Here is a 27,243-nt window from a genome sequence, read left to right on the forward strand (position 1 = left end):
GATCACCTAGAAGGGAATGTTTTTTCCTCAACGAAAGTGGGGCTAGTCTTTAAGAATACATACATGAATATATTTTGATATTTAAACCAGAGTTTACGGTCACCTTAAGGTAATCATGCACGCACACACAATGTATTCTAACTCAGAAAAGTACCTACTATTGCACTCAGCCTCATCCGATTTCTATTTTGCAGCTGTCAGCTGACTTTTTGTTGGACGCTGGCCATGTTCGTACTCCATGGTCCCACTGTGTGTTGGAATGTAGCCACCTTCTCTTGCCCACTCTCAGATGAACTAGGGACTATGGGATTTGCAGTGTGCATAGAGCAGAGCACATGACTGCAACTAAAATGCATTTCCTGTTCCACTGAAGCGCATTGAGGGAAAATGGGAGAGGATGTTATAAGAAGGCAAAAACCAGTAAGAAACAATTTAATAAAAAATAGGTTATATGGCCATTAGGTAGTGGATGTTTATGGCCTATTTGTGGAGAACAATGATATCTTGTAGTGTCAGTTTAAAAAAAAAAAAAAAAGATGTATGGCCATACTTCCCTTGTGGGCCTTATAAGTGCACTTACTTGTGCTCTCCTGTGACCCAGTGAGCGCTGAAAGGGCAGAGTGGTGAGCAGTGACTGAACGGGAACTGATCGATCAGCGGTCATGCAATCACTCAGGTCTCATGCTTAGAGCCATAGGGGGAAATCTGCAGCATCAGACTGATACTGCAGCAAGGAGCTCTTAAGAATCCCAAGTTTTTAACTTTTTCTTGAAATGTTTTGTTTTCAGTACTGATCTTCATTACAAAACCCTGTTTTTGGGAAGGCATATACAGTTCAGCAGCTACTTGTATTCTAGCCCTTGGCCCATATACGAGACTAGATCCACTATATGTCCTGTCATTCCAAATCATCTTATACCTCCTACTGCAAATGTCAGGAAACCTGTCATAGAAGAAGCATGACATTTGCAATAGGAGGTCACTCATGACATACACATAAGACTTTGTATTTGAAGTTTACTCTTGGGTTATTTGGGTGATGACTTACAATGATACTGATATTAAATTTCCCAGCATGTGCCGATTTACTGCATAGTACAATGCTATACACAATGCAGGGACTCTTCTTTCTCATCAAGTTTTCATATCTCACCCCTGCTGTAAATCAGTGAACAGTGAGTGCATGAGCTTACGTTGACATTGAAAAGAAAATATGAGATTATAAATTACATCTGGCTAAACAGGATTGGTATGACGAAACATGCACTGTACATTAGGAGTCACAAACACACAATTAAGGCTCCAGCTTGTTATTTTACTGTCTTGAACCTACTATGACCTTCAAATTGCAGAACATATTACATCCAGGTTATAGAGCCTTGAATCAAGAGGTAAACATCTCACAATTAGGCTTTTCAACAACGCAGCGTGCAATGTGCACCAACCCATAAAGACCAATCAAAATTCACTGTTGCTGACCCAAAATGTAGGCTCGCTGAAATGAGATAAGATTCTTTATCTGCAAGTATTTTAAGGCCAGTTGCACACAGACGTAATATTTTACGGTTTATACTCAGGATCTTGATAACAGAAAGATCCTCTGTAAAATGTTTTGTAAAGATTTTGCATAAACGTGTACAGGCGAGTAAAATTCTTCTTCATTGCCGCTGTTAAAATACTCATTTATACTCGCATAAACATTATAGATGAGTAAACACATGTAGGTGCGTAAATTACTGCACTCAAATGTAAACTTTTCTATTTTTGTTTTACGGTTCTGTACTCATCACTATATTACTGATCTTCACTTAGCTGTGGGCAATGTCCCATAGACAATAATGCATCTAATTTCAAATCAGTAAAAATGTGGCAATGTTAACATTAGTGTGCAAGAGACCTTAGGTGATACACAATGTTAGAAAAGTTTGATAAACCTAGAAGTTTTACTTCAATGTTTGAATCGTATATTAAATCATCAATGAACTGTATCCAAATCCAAAAACAAAAATGTCAAACGTTACAGTTCACCAATCCATAGGGATGGTGGCTTCTTTAGCTTTCTGTTTTTGGACTTTATTCCTTTATTTTCACCAGGTGATCTAGCCAGTAACACTACCTGGCTTAGGGTTTCCTCTCCCTATGGCGGAGCAAAGGAGACAGACATGGACAGCAGCACTGTATGGAGAGGTCAGTATTAGATAAAGCTTGTTTGGGTGTACTTTTCCTGTGGATCGCAGGAGTGCAGTTCATTCTGCACTCCCACGACCTGATTTCAACTGACAGCGGGCTGAAGCCTCCTGTCAGCTGAGATCACTCAGCCAGTCCAGCCTAGGGAAAGATCCAGATTTTAAAGTCAGGATCCACCCCAGAGTTTGAAGCGGCCCCTGGCTCAGCCTCTCAGCATCTGCTGAGAGCCTGAGAAAGCCACTACTTCCCCCCTTCAGAGCCCAGTGATCCAGTGAGCGCGAGCAGAGTAGACAGTGGTGACTGACAGTCACTGCTTTCTGCTCAGAGCGTCTGTAAGAACTGAGCGATCAGCGGTCACGTGAGAGTTCTTACCCTTAGAGCCAGGGGAACAGGTACAGCATCGGACCGATGCTGCATCCACTAGGTAAGTATGATTTAAAAATAAAATTAAAAAAATTACATATTTCTTTTTTAAGTTAGTCTTCACATAAGTGATTAATAAATTAAAGCCTAGCCTTTTTATTAACTTAAATCTCTTAAGAGAGGCCTATTCTGCCCCCCCCCCCCCCCCCCAACAGTTGTACATGTATTTTGTCCATCAGCCCATCCCCCACAGTTATCACCTTTTGTATCTCTCAAATCTCCTTCGTAGATTGTAAGCTCTAACAAGCAGGGCCCTCTGAATCCTCCTGTATTCATTTGTATTGTAATTGTACTGTCTGCCCTTACGTTGTAAAGTGCTGCGTAAACCGTTGGTGCTATATAAATCCTGTATAATAATAATAAAGGTTTAAACTAAATGAATAAAAGTTGGCAGTTCTAAGTTCAGCAGTCAGTGTTATGCAGTTTGCTTCAACCCTCTAACTTCTACTTTTGCTGGACAGCTTGGTCTGGTAAAGAAAGTTTAAAATAACAAACTTACTAGCTAGATCACCAGGTGAAAAAACAAAAACAACAAAAAAGCTTAAAGCTGTATTAAACGTAAAACCAAAAATGCATTATTATTGTAGCTTATCAATATGTAGATGTGGTGGTTGCAACATACCTCCTGTATTACAGTGCCCCCACTCTGAATGAAGGAGCCCAGGGGGCATCTTTGGACAGCAATTGTTAAACTCGGGGGGGTTAGAAGTACTAGCAGATTCAGATAAGTTTTTTTTTCTCCCTTTGTGATAAAAATTTTACATAAAAAATAAAAGCTGATCATTTAAAGTAAAACTTCACGCTTTTAAGCAACATTGACTATCTTTAATCCTTGTGCTGCTAGCGTTAAAATAGATAAGGAAGTATATCATATTTACTTGTTTTAAACTATTTTTTTAGGTTTATTCAGTTACTTCCTGGTTTCTTGTCTTGGCAAATTATGTTATACATCCCAGGAGTCTTCTGGAATGGAGAAGGGGTTTTATCAGCTAAGCACGCCCTCCTGCTTATATACCTGAACTAAGGGTAGATTGATTCCAGGAAGTCAATGCTACATAAATTATCTGCCCTTACTCAAGATGGCCACAGTCTGAAATGCTAGGCGGGTGTTTTCAAAGTGATTTCCATGAAAACATAGATGATGGGTGAAATTGAATATTAAAAGTTAATTAAAATAGCATTTTTTATTTGTGGTGTTCAGATGCAGTGTAGTTCCGCTTTAAGCACCTGTCAGTAGTAAATAGTTTGTCTCATCCCTCCAACTGCTACATTTGAAAAACAGCTTGTTCTGTTGAACAACAGGTTTAATGGCTAAATCACCAGATAAAAATAAAAGAAAGCCTAAAAAAGAAAACATCCAAGAACTGGTAAGCCACAATATAATAAATATTTGCTTTTGGGTTTAATACTGCTTTCAATAAAACGATAAGTACTGCAGCCACCAGATTTAAGGATTGGTAAGCTACAATATATTACTTTTTGCTTTTGGGTTTAGATACACGAAGTACAACTGTGATAAAAAAATAGTCAACATGGTGGACAGGTGACCAGTTGTTCAACCGAAATGTAGCTATAATAGATAACATATTAATAGGGTCTGTGTAACCACAGCTTATACAGAAACTGAGGGTGGTTGTTCATCTGCAAAAAAAAAAAAAAAAGAATGTAGTAATAAAAAAGAGAATGTAGTAATGAAAAAGAGTGTGGCACAGAGAAGTGCAGAGATTAGTCCTTATGATATAAAAAGCTGGGACACCAGTATATGCCCATCTTTGTCAATGCACCAGGGTAAAGAAAAAATTGTGGAAGCGAGTGATGAGCATATGTGGACCTTACTGAAAATGAATGATCGGTGGCCGCAGAACTTCTTAGGCACTGATAAATGTCACAGCTACTGCCCCCCAGTCTTTCGAGGTGAAAAGCTTCTACTGTTCACCTCCTTGGCATATACTTCAGAGTGAGCCAGGGGGAATTCACATTATCAGTAATCTCTCAGAGTTCCATGTGATTGGTTCCTTGGTTCATTATTCAGGTCTCCTCATCCTCCTCTTCATCATCACCTCCCCTGAGTAACATTTCCATATCTGTGCTGAGAGACACTCTGTGTTCCTTGTGGATTTCCTCTCCTGGATAAGAAGAGATCAGTACTTAAGAGCTACAAAATTAGTGCTAACACGATGACAGCTCTCCTAAAAATCCATGATGTAAAATACATTCATAAGGCACAGATTTTTATAAAAAGTCTAGCTCATACACTACAGATGTGTGCAAAAGTCGGAGAATTGTCCTTTGCTCACATAAAAATGTGAAAATAACAGACGTTCCCTGATCTAACCTGTAAAGTATGAACCCAGAAGCACTCAACTCTGTACACTTCTAAAAGACCCCTGATGTCTCATGAAAAGGACCTGTACACTATGTTATCACATAGAAAGCTTCACAGTCCATTTGTGATAGCAATAAGGCTGTTAAATTATTTTTAATAAAATAAACATTTAAAAAAAAAAAAAAAAAAATTTAAAGCCCCCTGCAATCACATACAGTACATATGAATACCCACATGCATTGGGTGTACTCCTGTACAAAAACAATAGATGTGTAACACATATTAGGTATCACCTTCAGAGTGAAAATACTTATAGGGCCGTCATTCAGGGTTAACTCTAAATTGATGGCCAGTAAAGGCTTTTAAGTGTTGCCTATGGACAATTTTGGTTACTGCAGTATTTTGCAGTTTCACAGGCGAAAGCAATTTTGAGGGTAGAAACATTTGGCATTTGCTCAACACAATCTCCTTTTTAAATGTTACCTAAAAATAGTAGATTACATAGTGTTTGAGTACCATAAAATAATTTGGAGTTTTTTTTAATGAAAACATAGATTTGATATACAGTAATGCAAATAAGCCGTAGACAAAAACAAATTTGGACCTACCACTATTTATTATGTAGGGTCTCTGCTGTCAGAAAATATAAAATATTTTACATAGTTAGTCTGGCTGAAAAAAGATAAAAGTACATCCAGTTAAACCATTAAAAAAAAAAAAAAAAAAATTATAATCCTACGCCCACAGTAATCCAGAGGAAGGCAAAAAAACCCAGCAAAGCATGATGCAATTTGCTTCTGCAGGGGAAAAAATTCCTTTCTGATCCCCCGAGAGGCAATCGGATATTCCCTTGATCAACTTTACCTATAAATGTTAGTATCCAGTTATATTCCATTTATCCAAGAAAGAATCCAGGCCTTTTTAAAGCAATCCAACTCTTGAGGGAGTCTATTCCACATTCTCACAGCTCTCACTGTAAAGAAACCTTTCCGTGTTTGGAGATTAAATTTCTTTTCCTCCAGACGTAAAGCGCGCCCCCTTGTCCTCTGTGATGACCTCAGGGTGAATAGCTCTACACCGAATTCACTATATGAACCACTGATGTATTTATACATGTTGATCATATGCCCCCTTAATCTCCTCTTCCCAAGAGAAAATAAATTCAGTTCCTCTAATCTTTCCTCATAGCTGATCTCCTCCATGCCTCTTATCAGTTTGGTTGCCCTTCTCTGTACTTTCTCCAGTTCCCCAATGTTCTTTTTGTGAATTGGTGCCCAAAACTGAACTGTATATTCCAGATGAGGTCTTACTAATGATTTGTACCGGGGTAATATGATATCTCTCTCTCTGGAGTCTATACCTCTTTTAACCACTTGCCTTCCAGAGGATTTACCCCCCTTCCTGACCACGCCATTTTTTGCGCTACGGCGCTGCGTTACTTTACCTGACAATTGCAATGACATGCAACGCCGCACCCAGATGAAATTTACGTCCTTTTTTTTCCCACGAATTGAGCTTTCTTTCGGTGGTATTTGATCGCTTGTGTGTTTTTTATTTTTTGCGCTATAAGCAAAAAAAGACCGACAATTTTGAGAAAAAAAAACAATATTTTGGACTTTTTGCTATTAAACATGTCCAGTAAAAAAATGTAAAAAAAAAAAATCTAATTTCGTCATAAATTTAGGCCAAAATTTATTCTGCGACGTCTTTGCTATAAAAAAAATCCCAATGCGTGTAAATTAATTGTTTTTCCGAGTTATAGCGTTTACAAATGACAGGATACTGGGATTTTTCTTTCCCTATAAGTAATGGCAGCAATTAGCGACTTTTAGCGGAACTGCGGCAGGCATTCTGACACGGGGGGAACTTGCTATCACTGACATCACCGGTAACACCAATACAGTGATCAGTGCTAAAAAAAAAAACCAGCACTGACACTGTACTAATGACACTGGGCAGGAAGGGGTTAATGTGAGGGGCGATCAAAGGGTTAAATGTGTGTAGGAAGTGTTTTACTAGGGGGCGGGGGTGCTTCACTGTAAGCACACTGATCAGCAATGTGCCCGAGCTGACAGGAATTTTCGGTAATCACCGGCTGGGAGCCGGTGATTGACATCTGCAGCAGCAAACGGCGGACGGGTAGGGCTCGTGCGCCCCCTACCCGGAAAAGCAAAATCACATGTATATATACGTGATCTTGTGCACCCGTGCCGCTGTGTAGCAGTATATCTCCTATACGGCAGCGGGGAAGCGGTTAATACAAGAGAGGATTTTGCTCACTTTAGAAACCGCAGATTGGCATTGCATGCCATTATTAAGCTTGTGACCTACTCGAACTCCCAGATCCTTCTCCACCATTGATTCCCCCAGTTGTACCCCCCCCCCCAGTATGTATGATGCATATTCTTAGCCCCCAAGTGCAGAACCTTACATTTATCAACATTAAACCTCATTTGCCACATAGTTGCCCAATTAAACAGTGCATTGAGGTCGGCTTGTAAGTTGGAGACATCCTGTAAGGACGTTATTCCACTGCACAGCTTGATGTCATCTGCAAAGACTGAAATGGGATTTTTAATCCCAGACCCTATATTGTTTATAAATATATTAAAAAGTAAGGGTCCCAACATTGAACCTTGGGGTACACCACTGACAACCCTAGACCAGAGTATGAATGTGGTGTGGGGAACGGTGTCAAACGCTTTTGCAAAATCCATGTCCACCGCCACCCCTCTGTCCAGGGTTTAGCTCACCTCCTCAGATTTGTTTGACAACTCCTGTCTTTCATGAATCCATGCTGTCTGTTGCTTAAAATATTTTTTTCCAGCAAGAACTCATCTATGTGGTCTTTTATTAAACTCTCCAGTATCTTCCCAACTATAGAGGTTAAACTAACAGGTCTATAATTACTTGGTAAAGATTTTGACCGCTTTTTAAATATTGGCACCACATTGGTTTTATGCCGATCCAGTGGTACTATGCCAGTCATTAAAGAGTCCGTACAAATTAGCAACAATGGCTTTGAAATGACAGAGCTCAATTCTTTAAGAACCCGTGGGTGTATGCCATCCAGTCCAGGTGCTTTATTCACCTTTATTCTGTCTAAATATTTCTGGATCATATTAATTGTGAGCCAATGTGGATCATCTGGAGCTGTGTCAATACCATGTCCATTATGGACAAGAGCTCCCCCATGCTCCTTTGTATACACAGAGCTGAAGAAGGGATTTAATAAATTTGCCCTCTCTCTGTCCCCAGTCACCCACTGTAGATTATTTTGTAAAGGGCCTACATGCTCGGACCTGACCTTTTTACTATTAATATATTTGAAGGATTTTTGGGGGGTTTGTCCTGCTATCTTTTGCAATCTGTCATTCGTTTTCAATTTTTGCTGCCTTTATTTCCTTTTTGCATATTCTGTTATATTCTTTGTAATGTTTAAACAATGATAGCATTCCTTCATTTTTATATTTAATAAAAGCTCTTTTCTTATTATCTATAGCTTTTTAACTTTGGCCGTAAGCCACATAGGTTTGATTTTTAGCCTTTTAAAACTTGTTGGCCGTGGGAATATATTTTGCAGTGTGTTCACATACAATCTTTTTGAAGAACTCCTATTTCTGTGTTCTGTTCATTGATGCCAATATTCACTCCAAGTCATGGAGAGCAGCTCTTAGCCTTGGAAAATTAGATTAAAATTGAGCATTTTTATTTTTCCAGTATGTGCGTGCTGTTTACAGCTAACAATAAATGAAATCATGTTATGGTCACTGCTGCCCAGATGTTCTTTTATATGGACATTGGTAATACGCTCTGCATGGTTTGAGATTACCAGGTCCAGCAGAGCATCATTCCTAGTTGGGGCGTCTATGAACTGTACCATAAAATTGTCCTGTAGTAGGTTTAAAAATGTTTGCCCTTTAACTGTTCCTGCAGTACCATTACTCCAGTCAATTTCTGGGTAGTTAAAATCCCCTATTATTATCACTGTCCCAGCCCTTGCAGCCCTTTCAATCTGTGCAAGGAGCTGAGTCTCCACCTCCTCATTAACACTGAGGCTTCTAACAAACTCCAATGATTACCTTTGTAGTACGCATCCCCATGTGCAGTTCCACCCATAATACTTCAGCCTCATCACACTCTCCATCAACTAGGTCCTCTTTCACACTCGCTCTGAGATCACTTCTCACATAGAGATAGACACCACCACCTTTCCTATTTACCCTGTCTCTCCGAAAGAGAACATAGCCAGGAATATTAATGGCCCGGTCATGTGAAGAATGAAGCCAAGATTCAGTAATACCAATTAAATGATAGTTCCCTTCATACACCAAAGCTTCCAACTCACCTATTTTGCTTGGCAGACTTCTGGCATTGATGAAAAAAACACTTTAATTCATGGACACCTTGTTCACACATATTTTGCATATTTTTTATTTTCATACAAATGGTACCAATTCCACTGGTTGTTTGTAACATGGGAACCTTCTTACCTGCCATAGCCTTCCCATCTTTCCCCATTCCACCCACCAATAAGTACTGACCCCTATCTGATCTGTCTACCCCATTATAATCCAATTCTCCCTCTCCCCTCGATCCTAGTTTAAATACTTCTCCAGCCTTCCCATAAACCTCTCCCCCAGAACAGCAGAACCCCTTCCATTTAGGTGCAGACCATCTCTAGCATATAGGTTGCCCCCCAATGAAAATCCTTCTCTCTTACATCAGGTCTTCAGCCATGCATTGAGTTCACTAATCTCTCCCTGTGTTTCCTGAGTTGCGCATGGCACAGGTAATATTTCAGAGAATATCACCTTGGAGGTCCTTCCTTCAACTTGCAGCCTAGTTCTTTAAATCGATTCTTAAGGAGCCTCCACCTTCCATGTATTCTGTCATTGGTTACAACATGGACCAAGACAGCTGGATCGTACCCAGCTCCTCCCAGTAATTTATCAACCTGGTCCACCACATGATGATCCCTGGCACCAGGGAGACCGCAAACCATTCGGTTGAGGTGATCCTGGCCACAAATTATTCTATCATCCTTCTGATTATAGAATCTCCTGCTACCACCAGCTGTCTAGGCCTTCCTGCACTACCCTCACCACCCCTGCCAGATGATTTGCCCTCCCGGATGTTAGGGATAGCAGTGACATCCAGGGCTTCCACCCCTGAGCTTGCCACCCCCACATCTTCACTCAACTTGGCAAATCTGTTTGGATGCACAAATCCAGGGCCGGCCTTCCTTTTCTGTGAGCCCCTACCACTCCCTCTCATTACAGTAACCCATCTTCGTACCTGATAATCCTGATTAGCCCCTCCACCCTCCACATCAATCTCATTAGCTACCTGCTCAGGGAGCAGAAGACCCCTTTAAAAATTGTTGGTTCTGCCCAGTGTTGCAACTTGCTCCTCCAGATCTCTAACGCGAGTTTCCAGAAGGGCAACCGGCTCACATCTATCGCAGCGGTATCCATCCTGGAGCTGTTGCTCCATTGCTGCATACATGCGGCACACTGTGCACTGCACAAAACCTTCCACCCTGCTAGCACACATTATCCCAGTTACAATATTATTAGGAAATATCAGTTGTCACTTACAGGTTAGTAGACGCCTGTATTCCACTCCGGTTTGTTTTTTTTTTTTTTAACTCCACTTACCAAATGTCCACTTAGTCAAAAGGTCCAGACAAGCAAAATACAGGCAAGCTCAAAGTGAGCTCTATAGCAAGTTATATAGTACATGTATCACCTGTGACCAATTAAACCCCCCCCCCCCCTTAATTAGCAGACTGAAGGAAGACAAAGAAAGGAAGAAAAAAAAATGCTATTTAAAAAAGTGACAGAAAACGTGATTTAAAAAAGTAAAAGCTTTTAGCAAGACCCAAAGAAGAAAAAAAAAAAAACTACAAGCACCAGCAATCAACAGCAGTCAAAAGTAAAACTTTTTCACTCTCCACACAAATTCCCCAATCTTTTTAGCTATCAGCCAGCAGAAAATGCCAGTTTTGGGGTATTGAGTGCATTTACAAGCAAGATTTTAGCACTCACCATGAAATCTTCCTGTGGTCCACTGAGGGACTTTGAAAGTCTTTAACCACTTGCCCTCCAGAGGATTTACCCCCCTTCCTGACTAGGCCATTTTTTGTGATACAGCGCTGCGTTACTTTAACTGACCACACCCAAATTAAATGTATTTCCTCTTTTCCCCACAAATGGAGCTTTCTTTTCGTGGTAATTGATCGCCTGTGTGGTTATTTTTTGCGCTATAAAACAAAAAAAGACCGACAATTTTGGAAAAAATAAAACAATATTTTTGACTTTGTTATAAAACATATCCAGTAAAAAAAATTTAAAGATCTAATTTCGTCATAAATTTAGGCTAAAATGTATTTTGACATGTCTTTGCTAAAAAAAAAAAAAAATCCCAATACATGTAAATTAATTGGTTTACGTGAAAGTTATATCGTCTACAAATGGCGGTATATATACTGGAATTTTTTTTTTATACTAGTAATGCTAGCAATGAGTGACTTATAGCGGGACTGTGGCGCGCATTATGACACTGGGGGGGAACTGACCAACTGCCACTAATACAGTGATCAGTGCTAATAAAAAACACTGACACCGTACTAATGACACTGGGCAAGAAGGGGTTAACATCTGGGGCGAGCAAAGGGTTAACCGTGTGCTGTTTTACTGTGTTGTCTGTGTGTGCTTTACTGTGTAAGCACGCTGCTTTGTATTGCTCTGCAGAGCAATATAAAGCAGCGTGCTGGAGCTAACAGGGGAAAGATCTGTATTGTTTACATACAGACCTCTCCTCTGTCACTGTTCCTCGGCAATCGCTGGGTGCTGGAGGGGAATCTCCGGCCGGGACCCGGTGATCGACAGCTGAAGCCGCCACCCTGCCCGGAAATACAAAATCCTGTATATATACGTAATTTTGCGCAAACCTGCCACCCTGTAGCAGTACTTCTGCTATAGGGCGGTTGGGAAGCAGTTAACCTTTGGGTCATACTGCCACCTATAGGATGACTGGAATATGGCAAAAACAAATCAACAGCCAACCAAGGATAATCCATTCTACGACCATCATGCTTCAGTGTTGCAGGATAGTAATACAAAAATCCTAATTTCTTTTTCACTGAATGTTAAGGATGTCCAAAACTGTCGAACTAAGGGGTGATCAAAACAGCAAACAATTGAAAATAGGTCCAACACAAAAACAGTAAAGTGGGAACTGCCTGCAGCTCAAAGTACCATCTGAAACACCGTACACCTAAGGGCTCTTTCAAACGGACATTCCAATCGAGTCCGCCTGCCCATTTTTCAGGAGGACCTGATCGGAACCTCCATTCTCCTCTATGGAGCGGCGGGTAGAAACACACATGCGTCTGTTTACACCCGCCGATATCTGATCTGACCCGCCAAAAAGGGACGGATAGGGATCCAATTCCCCTGCCATCCATCGGATGAAAACGGACAGGCGGTCCGTTTTCATCCAACCGCCCATTGAGGAGAGCGAGCAACCCTGTGTCTGCTCTGCAGCAGTGGAGCAGACACAGAGCTGGCATCCGCTTGCTCAGCAGGGATCAGCGGAGAGATCCCCCACTGAGCAAGCGGATCCGCTAAACAGGTCTGCTCCATGTGAAAGGACCCTAAAGCTAGCATCAGAATAGGCCGAAACAACCACCTGGTAGAACTTCAAGAATGTGTGACTAGAAGACCAGGTGGCAGTCTTGCATTCCTTGAAAACAGTTGCTTGATGCCAGAAAACCCAAGAAGCACTCAAGTCCAACTTGACAGGAAAGAGTGGAACCTAATCCTTGAGACAGTAGATTTGGACGACATTCTGCCTGAGCCACCTAGAGATGGAGAGATAACAAAAAGGGAATCAGTCTTCCTGAAAGAAGCAGTGGTTGATAGATTGAAATAGTGGTTTTTGAAGCACAGAGAAAAGTAGTTTTGGATCTTATGGAGTCACAGGGAAACAGACTCCTGATTCTCTGCAAACAGGAGCAACTGGGAGATGATTCCTCAATGCAGTATGGTGGGGAAGAGAGCAAGGAGCGCGCACCACACTCTATCCAGCGGTGAGGTGATTGTTGCATCCCATTAAACCCTTCCACTCTAAAACCAGAAGAAACAGGGAAGCATGGAGCCCAGCGAACTAAACACTGTAGCACCAGGTGCTTAGCCCAACCAGCCTACTCTCTAAGTGAATGAGAAAGAGCAAGGGACAAGGCAATGCCAGCTCCGCAGTACATTTTTACCAGAACAGAGCCTTGAAAGCATCTTACTTGGAGCCCTAGATCACTTCTCTGCAGTATTCAGTCCAGCAGGGTATAGATGCAGTTCTAAAAAAAGGAGGGCTGTGAATAACTGCACTGGAAAACTAAAATCGAAAAGACAGATAAGAGTCTTAAAGAAAACAAAATTGAAGAAGGAAAAAAAGGTGCTAGCAAAAAAATTATTTAAACACAGCACAGCTACAAAAAAGATGTTCATCTTCCTAGAACACAAAAAAACAAAACAAAAACTGAGGCATGCGGGTATAAAGAAGGAGTTATCCTGGCTGGCCTACATTTTATGTCCAATCCTCCTGTAGGTAGCAGAATAATCCCAAGGTTAAAGACTTTCTGGGTCCCTCAATGTATGAGAAGGAAATATGCATTTTAGTATGTGTGCAGTGAAAGGGTTAGTGTAAACCTGCGCTTTCCCGGTACATGGCAAAGCAACAAGATAATTTGATTGCTTCCCTCCTCAGCAGCACATATTTACTTTACCCGTGACCACCTCTCCTAACCGCTTCATTCAGCAGCTAGCAGTGAAGAAAGACATCCTGTGCACAATTTATATATACATACAGTGGGGCAAAAAAGTATTTAGTCAGCCACCAATTGTGCAAGTTCTTAAAAAGATGAGAGTGGCCTGTAATTGGCATCATAGGTAGACCTCAACTATGAGAGACAAAATGAGAAAACAAATCCAGACAATCACATTGGCTGATTTGGAAAGAATGTATTTGCAAATTATGGTGGAAAATAAGTATTTGGTCAATATCAAAAGTTCATCTCAATACTTTGTTATATATCCTTTGTTGGCAATGACAGAGGTCAAACGTTTCCTGTATGACATTCTCCCAATCCTCTTCTGGATCATCCAAATGCTCTCTAGCAAACTTCAGACGGGCCCGGACATGTACTGGCTTAAGCAGGGGGACACGTCTGGCACTGCAGGATCTGAGTCCCTGGCGGCGTAGTGTGTTACTGATGGTAGCCTTTGTTACGTTGATCCCAGCTCTCTGCAGGTCATCCACTAGGTCCCCCCGTGTGGTCCTGGGATTTTTGCTCACCGTTCTTGTGATCATTTTGACCCCACGGGGTGAGATCTTGCGTGGAGCCCCAGATGGAGGGAGATTATCAGTGGTCTTGTATGTCTTCCATTTTCTAATTATTGCTCCCACAGTTGATTTGTTCACACCAAGCTGCTTGCCTATTGCAGATTCAGTCTTCCCAGCCTGGTGCAGGTCTACAATTTTGTTCCTGGTGTCCTTCGACAGCTCTTTAGTCTTCACCATAGTGGAGTTTGGAGTGTGACTGTTTGATGTTGTGGACAGGTGTCTTTTATACTGATAACAAGTTCAAACAGGTGCCATTGATACAGGTAATGAGTGCAGGACAGAGGACCCTCTTAAAGAAGAAGGTACAGGTCTGTGAGAGCCAAAAATCTTGCTTGTTTGTAGGTGACCAAATACTTATTTTCCACCATAATTTGCAAATAAATTCTTTCCAAATCAGCCAATGTGATTGTCTGGATTTTTTTTCTCATTTTGTCTCTCATAGTTGAGGTCTACCTATGATGCCAATTACAGGCCTCTCTCATCTTTTTAAGTGGGAGAACTTGCACAATTGGTGGCTAAATACTTTTTTGCCCCACTGTATGTAATATCAACATTGTTAGGAATAGGAGAATTTATTTTTGTGGGGGTTTTTTTGGTGGTAGGTCATGGTAATGGAAAGAAATATACAGCTAAAGTTGAAAATATATTTTTTTTGCGCCAGTTGTCCTGTGATAATTAAAAAAATCACCTGAATACACTAATTAGTTGAAAAGATACGTACAGTTTACTAATGCTAGAACTGTGTTCAGGCATTCAAGGTTTGCTTTACCTTCCGTCATGGAGGGGATAAAGACAACCTGAGCTCATATTTACCTTTTGAGTGTGTGGTTCTGAGAGCGACGTGCAAAGCAATCCCCGAGATACAGACTGCAAACCCCAACCAATTAAGCAGGCTCATTTTATCGCCCAGCAGGTGTGTTGCCATCAGAAGTATACAGAGTTCCTGAAAATAAGACAATAATCACCAGTTAAGATGGTATCTGCAGCTGGTTTATTATAGAGCAAACATTTTCATGCTCTAGTCCCCAATATGTGTCTGTGCATTTTACTTTAATTGTTTTACAGGTTCTGAGAGAGGTGGCAGTGTCATAGGTGAGAAAATGGATTACATTTTCATGGCGCAGTAACAAACACTTTCTATGAAACATTAAATGCCTTGTTTACAGGCTAAGTATCAGACTATTTGAAACAAACAGTGTTTTATCAGTAGTCACTGATTTTGCCCATAGATAAACTAGGCTATGTTTACTAGATTGTCATGTGGCGACCAAACACAAACACCAACATAGCCCATTTTGAGTTTAACCATTTGACACCCGGCCCATGGCCAAATGGCATCCGCAAAAATGTATTACCTTTCCAGGAGGCCGCCATATGGTGTCCTCCCGCACATGCGCAGTTTGCGCGCTTGCAGAGCCGCGCAGCGGCGCAATCTGTCACCGGCCGCGTACCTTGGACACGGCCGATGACAGATCTGAGTACCGGCCCCTGTTGCCGGTACCATGGGACCTGCTGTGACCAATCACAGCAGGTCACATGACAGTTGTATACAATGGATGGCTTCATTCATGCCATCCATTGTATACTAGTGTCTAGCTGTGAATGGTCACAGCGATCACATGCACATGTCATGTGATTAGCTGTGGCCAAATCACAGCTAAGCACAAAAAAAAAAAAAAAAACCCTGAATGAATCGATGTCATTCAGGTAAATGCTTGCTTATAGCAAAGTAATTCTTTGCTATAAGCAAATTGTGTAAAAAAAAAAAAAAAAATACTGATCACTTCCCCAAAGTAGTACAAAGTTACTATGGTAACATTGTACTACTTTGGACATAGTGAAATATGAAAAAAAAATCTTAAAAAAAAGAAAAAAATTTAATAAAAAATTTAAAATAAAAAATAAAAAAATATATTTTTTTTTTTTCACACTGTCCCTGATCACCGCCATGCCAGTTATATGATGACGCTGTACTGCACTGGTGACAGTATGTAAAAAAAAAAAATAGTGAAAATAATTTTTTTTATTTTTTCATTTTCCAAAAAATTATGACAAAAAAAATACAACTTCAAAAAACTCGCCATGCCTCTTATGAAGTACGTCGGACTGTCTACTTTGCAAAAAGGGGTCATTTGGGGGATATCTGTACTGTTCTGACATTCTTGGACTTCAAGAAATTAGATTGGCTGTCAGTACTTCAGGATTGATCAATATTCAGATCTATACCATAGTTTGTGAACTCTATAACTTTCCTACAAACTAAAAAATACATCCTAATTTGGGTTATTTTCACCAAAGACATGTAGCAGAATACATATCGGCCTAAATTTATGAACAATTATTTATTTGCAAACTTTTATAACAGAAACAAAGAAAAACTTGTTTTTTTTTTCAAACTTTTCGGTCTTTTTTGTTAATTTGGCAAAAAATAAAAACCCCAGCGATGATTAAATACCACCAAAAGAAAGCTCTAGTTGTGTGAAGAAAACGATAAAATTTTAGTTTGGGTACAATGTTGTATGACCACGCAATTGCCATTCAAAGTGTGAGAGCGCTGAAACCTGAAAAATGGCCTGGGCAGGAAGGGGTAAAATTGCCCGGTATTGAATTGGTTAAGAAGCAATGTTTTATAGGGAACCAATTATGTATTTTAGGGACTACTCAGTGTAGTGTGTTATTGTAATATACTACAAAAAGTAAATGATTTTGACATTTTACTGTACTTTTAGTGTGCTGTATTATCCAAATAATATTTTGCAGTTTTGTAAATCCTCTTTAATGGCTGTCTTTATATCAAATTAAATTTGTACAATTCATTAAAAAAAAAAAAAAATGATTTGAGAATATCAACTACCACATAGTAACTTTCCCAAATAAAATAATAAACTGGCTGGGTTGGATTTCCCCTGCTAATTGCTAGTGAATTCATTTCCGTCTGAACTAGAGCTTGGAAAGTATCAAACTAGATTATCTAGTCAGATTATGGAGAGCTAGGGCATAGAGGCAAACTTTTTTGTTCTTTTCGGCCTACCTTAACATAAGATAACGAATTATTCTGATTCAACATTCACCACGATCTACTTCATTGATCCAAGTTTCCCATACTTTATATCAATATCCAAAATCTTTGCCCTCTATGTGCCCTTGTCTGCAAGGGTCTGCATTAAGGGCTCCTCAACTTCCTAGTTCTAAATGAAATGGAACCAGAAAGGGATGCCCCCTGTCCTCCCATATGTTCTTATATGATATTCCAGCAATCCATTCTGGCCCCCTACATACTAAATTATCTTTCTTTGCAGGCAATTTATTATTGTGCGCAACAAGCCCACATATTTCTTTGCCCTCAATATTTGGCAAATTTCAGCACAAGAAATAATGCCCCCCCAAGAAATGCCCTTTTAAACTTTTGGTAAGTGAATACTCAGGTATTTCAGGGAACAATTACAAAGATGCCTCTATTTTTTTTCTACATTACCAGCTCCTACTGCAAAAAATTTAAACTTGCGTATACATTGTAAGGGTCCATTCAGACCCTTTTTATGACATTGAATAATGGTTTTTTGGGTCGGGTTACAGCACCCATGAATATACATCAAGAACTATCTTCACTGAAATATGCTGGGCTTTTTTGGTATCAAGGCACTTATAGTAGTGACAAATACTATACCTATCATTAGGGGCCGGTTCACACTATAGAAACACAGTCCAAATGCTTTCCGGACACGTTTTTGCATTCGCATTTTTTACGCGTTACGGTGCGTTTAACCGTTCCAGTGCATATTTTATGCATTCCAGTTAATTTTTTCCCCTCCCTTTTTCTTCATTTTAAATAGGGACATGTGCATTCCAGTGTGTTTTACTGCATTCCAGTACAGTTCTGTGCAGAAAAAATGCAGCACGTTCTACTTTTTTTTTCTGCAACCGGAACGCACTGATGTGAACTATGACATTGACAACCATATCACCTACTTTCTGTGCATTTTGGATGCAGAAAAAAAAGCAACTGAAATGCATGTAGTGTGAACTGGCCCTAAAACCCATAAAAAAGGATATCTGTATGTGTCTTGATTTGTTTAAACAGGCAGCATATCCATAGGAACACAGGCATCAAAATGAAACCCGACAGCGTAGCCTCAAACTGCCACTGATCAGCTCTGTCTATAAGAATTGATCCTAATATGTGTCTACTTGACTTTTTATACGCATCTTTACATAATGAGTGCTGGTAATTCAGTGGAGCAAGAGTCTATCATGTATCATGTACTTATGATAGTAAATGGTCACCTGAAGCACCATGGACTTAATATCAACATTATGAGCACCTAGCAACACATCCCTACCCAGTGATTGAATGCAAAGTACTACACGTGGACCTAACTGGAGGGATAATTCTCAGGGCCCTTTCACATGGACAGTTTGCATTCTGATAAGTAGGGCATCCGCTCACAGATACCCTGCTGATCAGAGCAGAAAGGGGTGGATGACATGTCTCTATCCACTCATTTTCTGCAGAATGGACACAGACAGACCTCACTCTACTCTATGGGCAGCTGTGAGTAAACGGACTCCACTGTCCATTTACACCCAGCTACCTCCAATCTGCCAAAATGGAAAAGAATGCAATCCTCCTCCAATTTTTTTAGCGGGCCTGATCGGACCCGGAGGTAGGCGGGTGTAAACGGACACAAGTCCATTTACACCTGGAGGTCCAAAGGAATGCCTGGACCATCTGATCAGGTCCGCTCAAACAACTGACAGGCAGACCTGATTGGATCGCCTGTGTGAAATGACACTTCAGAGTTTGGAGATTTGTTTCAGTTTTGTAAGAATCAGTTTCTTTTGAGGGGTGGGGTGTGGGTCCATCTGTCCTATTAGCACCCCTACACTTACTACTATCAGGGGTTTCAGTTCCCTTCTATGGCATTGTAAAGGAAATTTTTAAATTCTGTTTAAAATTGTATTCTATTTGTATGCTTTGCCTATGTATTGTACACAGCACTAATAATGTTTCCATTACGTTTGCATTCCTTCAAGTCCTGATTAGAAATTAGCTTGCCTATGTAAAGCCCCTCGTTACCATTAAAGTACAATTGTAATATTAATATGATACCTATGTAATCATGTGTATAAAAAAACTTCAAGTGCGCCAAGTAAACAGAACAGGGATTTGGAAAGATGCTGAATGTATCTTTTTGTGTCTGTTCCCTACTGCAATAGTTATTACTTTGGAACCTCTAAACAATATGAAGATAGGAGGAGTTGCCCATCTATAAAATTTTCAGTATTAGTGTCCAGAACAGCACGTTTGTGATTGCAAATGATATATCCTTTTTCATATCCTGAAAAAACAGGCTATATGTTACCTCTGAAACACATAGGGGTTGATTTACTATAAATAGATACTACCATTAGACTGTATAATAAAATAAAATAAACACTATACACAATATGATATCCTGGAGACATTCTGTACACAGATGGTGTACAGAACACCCCCCAGATATGTCATTTCCTGCTTGTGTGATTGGCTTGCTGACTTCCTCAGAAGTCTGCACTAAAATACAAGTCAGATTTCAGGCATCCCCTGCAACAAAAATGTAATTTTTGGTGAGATACTCCCAAAGGGAAATCCTGTCTCAAGGGATGCAGACCCTGCTATTTTCCTCATTAGAGCCCTGCAGCTGCTGATTGATAATGAAGCCACTCTCACATAGATTCATTCTGCACATGGACACAGACAAACATTTCTTTCTTCAGAATAACAAAAGGTAGGAATATGCAACAAAGTTTGTTAAAATCCTGCAATGTTCATGAATTACCGAGGGGGGTATGTTTTTTTTCCTCAGCAAAAGGGGAGTTACTCTTTAATGAATGTGGTGAACCTTCCCTGTGTAAAGAATACCCAATCAGGTGAAAGGAAAATTAAAAAATACAGCATTTTTCTTGCAGATGATTGGATAATGGAAATCAGCAGAGCTTCACCACATTCTCTAAGCTTTGGGAAAACATGGCCTAAGTCTATTTGCACAGTCTATTTGCATTCATTATTTAAAGAAAATTAATGTATGTCTTCTGTGTATGAAAGTTAGAATAGACACGTGGCATTAGGATAAATTCATATAGATCAGCCTTGGGTGCCTTAGCCAAATGTCAAAAAAATTGCCAAAAATTGTGCACAAGCTAGCGGGTGGATCAAACCTGCTTTTTTTTTTTTTGTTTTACACAAACCTACAGGTTTCATTGTGTAACATTACAACCCTGAACACTGTGCAGCCCAGCCACCAGCATCCTAACAACTGCTGACATCATTGGTTGAAAAGGAGAACATAGGGCACCTGCACAGCATCTTTGACACCCCCCACATCCTTTGTGTCAGCAGCAGTGGAGTCGCGTTAGATGTGAGAAATGGAAAAAAATGAGAAAGAAGAAATGCTGTAAAATAGCAGTCAGACCCCCAACATAAATCACTTTTAATGTTGGGTGTTTTACTTGTGTGTGGAGCCCGTACTATGTCAAACTTTTTTTGTTTTTTCACATTTTAGAATGGGGTGCCTTGAGATTGTGCATAGCTTTTAAGGGTGCTGTAACTGGAAAAGGGTTGAGAAACACTGATGTAGATTACTAAGCTAAACTTTCAGGGGTTTAAAGAGGAATCTCTGCCCAGCCATAACTATTCTTAAAATGTCCACTCCCTCTTCCTGCTCCCTATCCTGTCTAACCTATGTTAAAAAAATATGTGTTTATTTACCTTTTTTCAGTCCACTTTGGTCCAGTCACGTGATTCTCTGTGTCAGTAAGCTGATGGCTGCAGGAGAGATGAGTGAGCACTTGACAATGGCTAGGAATCCCAGGCGCTGTGACGTCACCCATAGGCTCCCATAGCCCAGCCGATATTGGTTCTCCCTCCTCTCCCCTGTAGCTGCCGCTGACACAAGCGAGCCAGAGCTGTGGGATCCAGACCGGAGTAGGCTGAAAATAGGTAAGTATACAGATCTTTTTTATACAGGAGAAGGCAGGATAGGTAGCAGGAGAAAGGAGAGGATATTCTCAGGAATAGTTATGGTTGGGCAGGAATTCCACAACACTAAAAGTGTCTTGGTAACCCTAGTATAACATTTTTCGAAGAAAGTTCTTTTCATTACATTGCAGCGTGTTATTACAAGCATGTTATCAGGTTCTGAAGTAAAGTAGCCCATTCATTTTCAACAGAATACTCCATAAAATGATGCGTTAGCAAAAACTGGGCTTGCTAGGTGCGTGATACCATTGGAATAAATGACACCACATTTCTGAATGGGTCCTAAATGTGTCCAATGTTCGAAAATATTAGCACTTTGCACAAAATAATATACACCTAAATTTACCTTGAAAATACCAGCTATGGACAAGGTGAGACTGGATGTTTTTGAAACTAGTAGAAACTCAGAATATCCTAGACCAAATGCCAGAAGTCCACCCAATCCAAGTGTTCCCAGAAGTGCAAGTGGTTCCCGAATGTCGTGATAGCGGAACAACTGCTGTGACGTGGACATATGAAGACCTGAAGGAGAAAAACATACAAAAGGAAAACCCAGGTCAGCAAATAAGAACATAAGGCAATCACGGGAAAGCTGGATATACACATTACAATATGATTGCACAATCTGCTTTAATGGTGGTCATAAATGCTTAATTTTTTTTAAGCTGATTGATGTGCGATTTGATCAAAACAATTGAATCTGCAAATAATCCAATAGGTTTAACTGCCCTTCCAATCTACTTAGACTCAATTTCATTTGGATTCAATCAAACTGAGTCAATCAGCCAGGGCAGAAAATTGTTGATTGTTTTGCATCAATTGGCAGCGCTGTGATGCTTTGTCATCATATTTTGATCAATCAGATGAGATCATATGGTGGAAACAGAGATGCGATTGATGCTTATGATAATAAATTATGATCATATCTTATCAAAGGCCACTTGTATATGGCATATCAATCGAATGATACGCTGCCACTAGTGAGTGAATGTGCCAGGAACGAGGTCCGGAACCAGCGGATAGAGGCATCAAGATTATATAGGCAGCCGATCGCTGCAGGAGTGTGCTGCAGCACCAAACGCGCAGTTTGACCTACCTATGCAGGTGGTCAACACCTTGTGGTGAGTGGGGCTCTGGAGGGGGAGCACTCAGTGGAGCACTCAACACAAAGATATTTGTGGATACGATTGATCACTTCATCACCTAGCTTCACATTGGATATGGAAGGAGAAAGTGTTTCATATTGGGACTTAAAATATTTGAATGCTGTTAGCGGTGGATTGGGACTTTAATATCCACATACAACTGCACCGTGTTTATGTATAATTATGTTTGAGACATTTAGCCACTGTGGCAGCACAGTGGCTAAATGGGTAGCACTTCCGCCTGGCAGTACTAGGGTCGCTGGTTCGAATCCCAACCCCGACACCACCTGCCTAGAGTTTGCATGTTCTCCCTGTGACTGCGTGGGTTTCCTCCGGGTACTCCAAAGACATGTTGGTAGGTTAATTGGCTCCTGTCTAAATTGGCCCTAGTATGTATATGTATGAATGTGAGAGTTAGGGACTTTCGCTTGTACGCCCCTTGAGGGTTAGGGTCTGATGTGAATGTACAATATATACGTAAAGTGCTGCGTAAATTGATGGCGCTATATAAGTACCTGAAATAAAAAATGTTTGATGTTCTTATTGTAATTGAGTTACGCTGGGAAAACTGATGTCCATGATTGGCACAATATTTGCACTCACTTAGCACTAAGCACGCAGGGTATATGAATATTTAATCTTCCCTAATATAAGGATGTAATAAGACCCTGAGGGGGAGGGGCACCTTTTTAAGTTTATATGCTATAGAGGTACACGTTTATTTGTGGGCCACTATCACGAATATAGTGTAGCACATTCATTCACTAGTGGCAGCGCAGCATTTATTTATGTTTGTATTCACACATTTGTTTGATACACATTTCTGGTAGTGCTAGCAACAACCAGTCTATTTCCACATTAACCACAGTCCACTATGCAGGCTCCACTTATATATCAATCAAATGGCTTGTCGACTACGAAACAATTATTCGATCAGAAAAGAAATTGATTGTTTATTAAAGCACTTATGGCCAATGTTAAACTTACCAACAACTATGTAGTGGGAGGGCCTACCTGATTGGATGTACATTGAAGACATTGTGCAGAAGGCCCATTGCACTACATCGTAGTTGGTAAATCTAACGAAGATTGTATTCTCAGATTATAGCATGTGTAACAAGCTTTAATCGTCACTAAACAACCTGTAATTCAAAAACTGCCATTAACATCACACACCAACTACACTAACTGATGCCACTGTAGTTATATTACAATGGCACAATCAACTGCATATAATATCACATTCTCACCTTCAATGGCAACAAACAAAGGGAACAGGCTGAGGAACATAAGAGGTTGTAAGTGAAACATAGTGTCCATGGGATTCTGTAAACCTAGAGGAGAAAAATTATATACACATAAATATATTTTTTCTGATATTTGTATTGACAGCTTAAAGCAGATATAAAAGAAAGTAGAAAACGTACCTTAATTCTGCTCCCCCTCCAGCACATATTCACCGTTTCTTTATGCTTCAGTGGCTCCATTCAGCCACTGGGAAAGAAGAAAGTACCCACTACTTATGAGTATTGGAGGAACATGTGATTCCATGTGACAATAATGGTGCTTGACGATAGGTCCAGTGCTGTCACATGTAGGTGGGGAATCCTCCGCTCTGGGTAAGCTCCAACAGCAGCAACTCAGAGCTTACAATTCTTTGCTCTTGGCAGCTGACTGGAGCATTGGGGAAGCATTTAAGTGCGGTATGAGCACAATGCAGATTCACTTTACAGCCTAACCCCTAGTTTTGGTTATTAACCACTTGCCCTCTAGCAGAAATACTGCTACAGGGAGGCAGGGCTGCGCAAAATCATGTATATATACGTGATTTGCATCGTCAGGTAGGGTGCGCACGTGCACACATGCTGCCCTACCCGTGTCGCTATTCACGGCTACAGATGTCAATCACTGGGTCCCGGCCGGCACTCAGCAATCATCGGGGAAAGCCGACAGGAGAGAAAAACAACACAGGTCTCTCTCCTGTCAGCACGGACATGCTGTTTTGTATCTCTCCACACAGCAGAGAGATACAAAACAGCATGTCTCTCTAGCAAAACACAGCACAGTAAAAAACACACAGCACACAGTTAACCCTTTCATCACCCCACATGATAACCCCTTCCTGCCCAATGTCATTAGTACAGTGTCAGTGCTTTTTATTAGCACTGATCACTGTATTAGTGTCACTGGGGTTGTCAGTGGCAGTTTGTCAGTTCCCACCCAGTGTCAGAATGCCCACTGCAGTCCCGCTATAAGTTGCTGATCACCGGCATTACTAGTAAAAATTCCAGTATATATGCTGCCATTTGTAGACGCAATTCACTTTCACATAAACCAATTAATTTACACGTATTGGAATTTTTTTTTTAGCAAAGACATGCATCAGAATACATTTTGGCCTAAATTTATGATGAAATTTGATTTTTTACATTTTTTTACTGGATGTTTTTTTTTTTTTTTCAAAATTATCGGTATTTTTTTAGCTTTATAGCGCAAAAAATAAAAAGCCGCACAGGTGATCAAATACCACCAAAAGAAAGCTCTATTCGTGGGAAAAAATTTAATAAATTTAATTTATGTACAGCATTACATGACCACGCAATTGTCAGTTAAAGTAACGTAGCGTCGTATCGCAAAAAATGGCCTGGTCAGGAAGGGAGGTAAATCTTCTGGAGGGCAAGTGATTAAAAAATGAGATCCCCTTTTAAAAAAAAAACAAATAATAATAAATGCACATCTCTTTACAGGTACAATATGCATTTATTTATTTATTTTTTATTGGGAGCCTGGAAGTCATTGCATACATCAGCAGATCGTGGGTGCTATGCGGGGCTCTTGCAGACTGTGTGTAAGCAGTCTGCTTGTATTTCGTATGAGCAAGTAGTTACACACTAACAGGAACTACCGTATTTTTCTCTCCATAAGACGCACTTTTTTCCCCCCAAAAAAGGGGGGAAAATGTCAGTGCGTCTTATGGAGCGAATATAAAGCGGCCGGTCCAGTATTTTTGCCGCCACTATGTCAGAATACCGGGTCGGCTGCTCAGCTGTTCTCTCCTGCAGGGCCTTACCTGTTCCTCGCTCCAGCGCTGCACAGTCTTCCCGCGCTGGCTTCTGTGACAGCCGGGTGCCCACTGCGCATGTGCTGCGCTTTGTGAATGATCCGGTGTCTTCTGGGACACATGACAGGTCCCAGAAGGCGCCGGGCCATTCACAAAGCGCAGCGCTTCTCGCGCATGCGCAGTGGGCACCCGGCTGTCACAGAAGCCGGCCCGGGAAGAAGAGGGAAGGACAACTCCGCGGAAGTGGGAGCGGGTACCTGTCAAATTCAAGTACCCGCTCCCCCTCCCTCCCCAAAGGTCAGCAGTCTCTGGTCATCCCCTGCGCTGTCTGCGGTCTCTGGTCATCCTCTGCGCTGTCTGCGGTCTCTGGTCATCCCCTGTACTGTGTCCGCGGTCTCTGGTCATCCCCTGTACTGTGTCCGCGGTCTCTGGTCATCTCCTGTATTGTGTCTGTAGCGTCTGGTCATCTTCTGTACTGTGTCCGCAGTCTCTGGTCATCTCCTGTAGTATGTCCGCAGTCTCTGGTCATCTCCTGTAGTATGTCCGCAGTCTCTGGTCATCTCCTGTACTGTGTCCGCAGTCTCTGGTCATCTCCTGTACTGTGTCCGCAGTCTCTGGTCATCTCCTGTACTGTGTCCGCAGTCTCTGGTCATCTCCTGTACTGTGTCCGCAGTCTCTGGTCATCTCCTGTACTGTGTCCGCAGTCTCTGGTCATCTCCTGTACTGTGTCCGCAGTCTCTGGTCATCTCCTGTACTGTGTCCGCAGTCTCTGGTCATCTCCTGTACTGTGTCCGCAGTCTCTGGTCATCTCCTGTACTGTGTCCGCAGTCTCTGGTCATCTCCTGTACTGTGTCCGCAGTCTCTGGTCATCTCCTGTACTGTGTCCGCAGTCTCTGGTCATCTCCTGTACTGTGTCCGCAGTCTCTGGTCATCTCCTGTACTGTGTCCGCAGTCTCTGGTCATCTCCTGTACTGTGTCCGCAGTCTCTGGTCATCTCCTGTACTGTGTCCGCAGTCTCTGGTCATCTCCTGTACTGTGTCCGCAGTCTCTGGTCATCTCCTGTACTGTGTCCGCAGTCTCTGGTCATCTCCTGTACTGTGTCCGCAGTCTCTGGTCATCTCCTGTACTGTGTCCGCAGTCTCTGGTCATCTCCTGTACTGTGTCCGCAGTCTCTGGTCATCTCCTGTACTGTGTCCGCAGTCTCTGGTCATCTCCTGTACTGTGTCCGCAGTCTCTGGTCATCTCCTGTACTGTGTCCGCAGTCTCTGGTCATCTCCTGTACTGTGTCCGCAGTCTCTGGTCATCTCCTGTACTGTGTCCGCAGTCTCTGGTCATCTCCTGTACTGTGTCCGCAGTCTCTGGTCATCTCCTGTACTGTGTCCGCAGTCTCTGGTCATCTCCTGTACTGTGTCCGCAGTCTCTGGTCATCTCCTGTACTGTGTCCGCAGTCTCTGGTCATCTCCTGTACTGTGTCCGCAGTCTCTGGTCATCTCCTGTACTGTGTCCGCAGTCTCTGGTCATCTCCTGTACTGTGTCCGCAGTCTCTGGTCATCTCCTGTACTGTGTCCGCAGTCTCTGGTCATCTCCTGTACTGTGTCCGCAGTCTCTGGTCATCTCCTGTACTGTGTCCGCAGTCTCTGGTCATCTCCTGTACTGTGTCCGCAGTCTCTGGTCATCT

At 41.4% G+C, this 27,243-nt stretch overlaps 1 protein-coding gene across 5 annotated transcripts in view; it reads right to left on the bottom strand.

The window, feature by feature from the left end:
* Positions 1-1,294: 1,294 nt before the first annotated feature.
* The window catches only part of SLC35H1 (solute carrier family 35 member H1), a 60,805-nt gene continuing 34,856 nt past the window's right edge, over positions 1,295-27,243 (bottom strand). For 3 of the 5 annotated variants that reach the window (XM_089673396.1, XM_089673397.1, XM_089673399.1), the window contains 4 exons: positions 23,755-23,838; positions 21,706-21,881; positions 15,155-15,284; positions 1,295-4,736 (listed from right to left, as the gene is read on the bottom strand). In XM_089673396.1, the coding sequence (XP_089529522.1) occupies positions 4,639-4,736; positions 15,155-15,284; positions 21,706-21,881; positions 23,755-23,838 (488 nt within the window). In that variant the 3' untranslated portion in view covers positions 1,295-4,638. Of the gene's footprint in view, positions 4,737-6,380; positions 6,500-12,631; positions 12,804-15,154; positions 15,285-21,705; positions 21,882-23,754; positions 23,839-27,243 lie in introns of all 5 variants that reach the window. The other 2 variants (XR_016312210.1, XM_089673398.1) reach the window with 2 other exon arrangements.

Source organism: Staurois parvus, unplaced genomic scaffold (genome assembly GCF_062004578.1).
Source record: "Staurois parvus isolate SC_StPar_1 unplaced genomic scaffold, SC_StPar_1.0 ptg000137l, whole genome shotgun sequence".
Taxonomy (NCBI): Eukaryota; Metazoa; Chordata; class Amphibia; order Anura; family Ranidae; genus Staurois; species Staurois parvus.